We start from the raw sequence: 6094 nt of genomic DNA on the forward strand, positions 1-6094 counted from the left end.
CAACAAGAAAAGAATTATCAGCATAGATTTAGTGTGATACTATCTAATAGGCTAGTGTCGATTGGTGCGAAGTAATAACTAAGTCAAACATCGATTATGATGTCTAATATGAGGTAAAGGTAAGGGTTAGTAAATTATACACACGTAGCCGGATCAAGGTGCGGGGTGAAATTCTTTAGATGCCGGATCAAGGATTTAGAGATACCTAACTTATCACTTTGCATGTAATACACTAGGAAAGAATTGTTGTTACTAGAATTACTGCGTTATGAGCTTGCGGTGAACACAGATACCCTAGCTAATTCTCTCATCTTGATAAAAAACCGAAATTAACTTTTGTTTATTGATTACTTACTGAACTCTTACAATTTGTTTCACAAATCCCCCATTTTATTTCTTGTTTCTGGAAGTACTTTGGCTAATTGAATATAATTGTTGGTTAAAGTAAAATCTAAACCATTTTCCTCGTGGGATCGACCCTAACCTACAAGTTGGGTTCTTTACTTTATAACGATCGTTTATACTTCTTTAGGGAGGTATAATTTGAGCGTATCAATAATCTATAGATACAAAATTACAATACATGCGGGTCGTTTACCACTAATGTATCATGACTTACATATTCACATCAAAACGACAAAACAAAACTATAAAAATGATACATTAAAAAAAACTATATACCAATGGTGGTGAGAGCAGAGGGAATGGTGGAGTAAGTGGTTGAACGGCCGGAGATGGATAAGAAGATAATACAAAAGATAATTCCTTTGTCGGATAAGAAGCTAATCAATTAATGATACCAACACCATATGGAAAATCATTGTTTCTTCTTATATATCTATATCCCTCCATTCCCCATGTTGTACCCATGAGTTCTTGATTATCCTCGCAAGGTATCCTTCCCGAGAAGAATTTCCACACAACAACGGTAAATTCAATGGTTGGTATTGAATTACAGAGCATTATTTGTGTACCAACAAACCAGATGAAGAAACCATAATAATCGGGGTGCGGGCAAATCTATAAATCCCATTCGTAACCAACTGAAGATTTTCCTCATGATAAACCTTTATTAGATGAGTGAAGGCTTGTCCTGCTGTCACAATTGCCAACTTCCTAATGAAGGGCAATTCCTCTTGTGGAACTTTTACGATTTAGAATTGATGGAGAAGATGAAAATCTAAATTTTGAATTTTGTGAAGCTGTTACAGATTGGAGTGGATTGATATCAATTAGATCTGCGTGATTTATGGGAAAGAAAATCAATTTTATGTTAATATCCATATTAAAACAAACAAGTTTTATAATGTATTCGGATGAAACTTATGTATCTGGATGGCCGATATTTTAAGGAATTTTTGTAAAATAGAAAAAAATAGGGACAAGATGTAATTTAGGTCTTACACTATGAGATTTATATACGTTATATTAGAGTACAGATTGAAGCCCATAGCTAAGCATAATTACTAAAGATAGGATTTTTCGAGGCATTCTATTAACATAATTAAAAGGTATAATTCATATATATATATATATATATGTAATTATTTTATTGTTTACATAAAAAATAGCCAAAAGTAATAAAAAGTATACACTATTTATACAGTATAGCTTACTTATACATTAGGTTTACACCAACTATACATTATGATACACACAAAAAACTAAATATAGCTTAAGTTTACATGAAGTAAGCATGTTAAATAGGTTGGGCCAGGTAAGACTAGCCCATTAGAAATTAAACTAGTCTCTGATATTGGGCTAGGTCGGGTCACCTATAATTGGGTTGGTCTGGTATGGGCTCAATAGTGCAAAACCCCTTGTCCAGTGCAACCCACAACCGGTTAGCCTAATTTTTCTGAGCCAGCCCAGGTTTTAGCCCCGTGGGCTTAATAGGACTGGTCATTTATTTTTGGAAAAATTACTTGGATGGGTACCTTTTAATAAATAATTACTGATTTTAGCGACATTTTTTATTTATTACCATTTTTTAGCAATACTATGTTAAATCTGCAATATGTATTAAAAGTGAATTATGTATGCAATATATATGTATTATAATTGTTTTTAAAATATATTATGCTTGTTTGGTAAGAAATTGACACATTGTATTATAGGTGTATTAAAATATGTGATAAATGTATTATCCATCAATAAACTTGTATTTATATGTGAATAATAAATTGTTCTTTGTAATATATATTAAAGTTGTATTATAGATGTATTAAAAGTGATCAAATAAGAAAAAAATGTTATTGCTATAAATGGTAAATATGTTTTTAATGTTTTATATTTATGTAAGTTTCCCATTATTTTAAAAAAATAAAATTACCATCGTTTATCAACTTGAAAGTTTGAGTCAATCATCAATATAGTGTATCAATATAGTGTTGTTAACTATTTAATTTTGAAATAATTATAACTATTTATAATAATAGAGTACTTACATTATATTATATACATACTTACAATGTATACCAAATCCACCCACAATATACTATCTATTATGATAGAAGGGGACTTTCGCATATAGTCACTCAAAAATAGTTTAATTACACTCTATAACTACAGTTTGCTAATTATGATTCGTAGCTACATATTATAGGGAGGAGATTAGCAAGCGAGAGAGGTGAATTGTATATGTATATCGGTTAGATAACTTACAATGTATATTCTTATAGTGTATACAAAATACACACAAATGACACAATATACTTGCAATGAATATCAAATATACCTCAATATACGTGAGAAAGTTGGACTCCTACCCATCATAAGAAGTAGTGTAGGTGTAGGATTAATGAAAAGAGGAAGTTGAAGAAGGCTACTGCTTGGGCATTATGTCCAGGGTAGCAGCTTTGCTTAGATGAGTATTTGTAACTTGTCACATGGTAAATAAAATAAATTTACTTTAAAAAAAAATATACCTCAATATACTATCTGATAATAATAGATGTGGATTTTACACAAATCTCATGGTGTTAGAAGCTAATTACACCTTATCTCTTCTTCTTTTTTTCCAAATTACAAAAATTTCTTAAATTTGGTGGAATCCAAATGCATCTCAAAACGATTCGGTACATCGCGTCTTGGTTTCAGATACATCACTCAACGTCCCGATACATTACGTTTCGCTTTTGGATACATCATTGAATGTCCTGATACATCGCGTAAAGTGATGTTTCTGACCAATACATTGTGTTAAGTGATGTATCTGATACATCGTGTAAAATGATGTATCCAATCGACCGATATATCGCGCAAAATGATGTATACGATCGATACATCGCGTAAAATAATATATCCGAGAATATGAGATAGTACAAATTTTTGTATTTTTTTCAAATGGTAGAGATTTTTAGAGAATATGATAAAATAAGTTGTGTGTTTAGTGTGTGTGTATATATATATATATATACAATGTATACAAAATATACATTGTGGATGTGGATTTTACACAAATCTCATGCTGTTAGAAGCTAATTACACTTTATCTCTTCTTTTTTTTTCCAAATTAAAAATATTCCTTAAATTTGGTGGAACAAGATACATCTCAAAACGATTCAGTACATCGCGTTTTGGTTTCGGATACATCACTTAATGTCCCAATACATCACATTTCGGTTTTGGATACATCATTGAATGTCCTGATACATCGCGTAAAGTGATGTTTCTGACCAATACATCGTGTTAAGTGATGTATCTGATACATCGTGTAAAATGATGTATCCAATCGACCGATAAATCGCGCAAAATGATGTATACGATCGATACATCGCGTAAAATAATATATCCGAGAGTATGAGATAGTACAAATTTTTATAATTTTTTCAAATGGTAGAGATTTTTATAGAATATGATAAAATAAGTTGTGTGTTTAGTGTGTGTATATATATATATATTTACAATGTATACAAAATATACACACAGTTTATCATATTTAATATTTATTGATTCTTCCTAAAATATAAATTTAATTGACCTTACCGAAGACTATTATCTCATAAAACTTTCCAAACCTGAAAACTATGAAAAGATACTACACCAATTAAGGACCCTGGTTTTTAGGATCGCAATTCATATCTATCAGGAAATGGGAACCAAAATTCAACCCGTCAATGATCCAAATAGACTTTTCAACAGTATGGGTAAGACTTCCGGAACTTCCGACAGAATTCTACGACCTCAAAATTATCCAACAAATAGAAAACCAAATAGGAACAACCCTCAAAATAGATATCGTTACAATAAACACAATTAAAGGAAGATATGCCAGACTTTGTATCCTAGCTCCATTATCCAAAACACTCTCAATCGACATATTAATAGGCACACACCTCCAAAAATAAAAAAAATAAATATGAACTGTCTACCCCCTTATGGTGATGTGGCAAACTTGGACACTTAGTACACTCATTCCCAAATAAACCAAACAATATCCCATCCACTTCTTGAAGCACTAAGCTACCAAATTATTCAATGCCAAAAGAGAGTCCAAAAAAACAGATCAGGACAAAGGCTGGACAATAGTAGTATACCAAAAAAGGAAAAAATCAAACTACCAACAACCTGCACACGTTAAAAGCAATTACTCGCACAATCAGAACACATTTAATACCCAAATAAATGACCAAGGCCAAAACATAACTTCACATGATCTTGTAGGTCCACCAATTCTCAATACCCAAGACAAAATCAAACAGCAAGAAGGCAAAAAAGACCCAAAAAATTCAACACTAAATTCCAAAGGAGGGGCAACAACCACGCCGCTGAATTTTGAGAGTACAAGCCACGTATAAAGTATGGTATCCAAGTTCTCCTTTAATGCTAAAATTAGTGCAAACGTGGACAAAAATAACCCCATCACAAACAAAAACAAAACAAACACATGTCCAAAAGAAAACTCCACATCCATACCCTGCAAACTACCAACCCCCGTCACTAAAGAGGAAATTTTCACAAAGATCGTAAAAATATGCCAGCAAAATCCCCCAATTCAGGGAACTAATAGTACACCTCAAACTGAATCAACCCCAGCCACCAAATCAAAACCAGAAAATGAAAATACCCTTGAGAAAGAACCAAATGATCATCCTTCTCCTAACCACTCCACAAATTATAATTCGTTAACCAAACCTTCCCCAAGCGTCAATTCTGCTACTACTAAGATCTCAATGATAGGAAACTTCACACGACATTCTACCAATGAAGTAGTACAAGGAAATCTGAAAGTACAGCCTAGTATAGATCCTGATAAATCATATCACCAAAATGATCTCTTTAAGAGACTACCACCAACATCACTTTCTCCCACAAAACTTTCTCAAATATTACTAAATATGTCTCAATTCAACAACCATCTTTACCTCCAATTGCGACAGAGTATCTAACAACGTCACAACCAAAGGCTGCCAACGAACAATCCACCCCTCCCCCATCAACTGATGGGAAACAATCCCACTTTTCAACCAGCCACACTTCTGAACCACCAACCACAGTACCAGACATCTTTTCCTTTCGAGCCATATCAACCACCAGAAATGACAAGCTACATCCCACGAAATTCTGTATTTTAGAACCTAACAAACCCACTCACACCCTTCAACCAGAACTACTAGACCATGAACACACACTTATAAGCGATCTTCTCGCATGTGGTCCAAGTATCACCTTACTCGAGTTAGGAAGGAATGTTAGACCTCAACCAGAACGAAAACAACTTCACTCCACTACCCTCCCTAATAAATGAGCGACTAACCAATAATCTGATAAGATTGGCATCGACTCAACTAGAGCTAGCCCAAGAACTAACCTCCACGAAATTCTATCACATACTTCACTTTCCTTCACCACTGTCCAATTTGAACTCCCACCATCTCTCACTTATTCACCAATTGAATACCTTCGTGAACTCGTCGCTACAACAGATAATAGATATGCAAAATCCAAGTCAACAGAACGAGGACAACATGAGCAACGAGGAAGATGAAAATATGAAAGACCAAGTAGTCCCAGGGATACAAATTAGGGTACCATCATTCCCTATGCAGACACCGCAGACACAACCATCGAAAGAAGAGGCACCAAACATGCT

The 6094-nt window shown here is 33.5% G+C and overlaps 1 protein-coding gene across 1 annotated transcript in view; it reads right to left on the minus strand.

The window, feature by feature from the left end:
- The window catches only part of LOC107057947 (uncharacterized), a 13014-nt gene extending 7488 nt beyond the window's left edge, over positions 1-5526 (minus strand). The window contains exons 1-2 of the mRNA XM_015303115.1: positions 5367-5526; positions 5132-5250 (exon numbers count right to left, since the gene is read on the minus strand). Coding sequence (XP_015158601.1) covers positions 5132-5250; positions 5367-5526 — 279 coding nt within the window. The remainder of the gene's footprint in view (positions 1-5131; positions 5251-5366) is intronic.
- Between the last annotated feature and the right edge of the window lie 568 nt (positions 5527-6094).

Source organism: Solanum tuberosum, unplaced genomic scaffold, assembly GCF_000226075.1.
Source record: "Solanum tuberosum cultivar DM 1-3 516 R44 unplaced genomic scaffold, SolTub_3.0 scf00414, whole genome shotgun sequence".
Classification (NCBI taxonomy): Eukaryota; Viridiplantae; Streptophyta; class Magnoliopsida; order Solanales; family Solanaceae; genus Solanum; species Solanum tuberosum.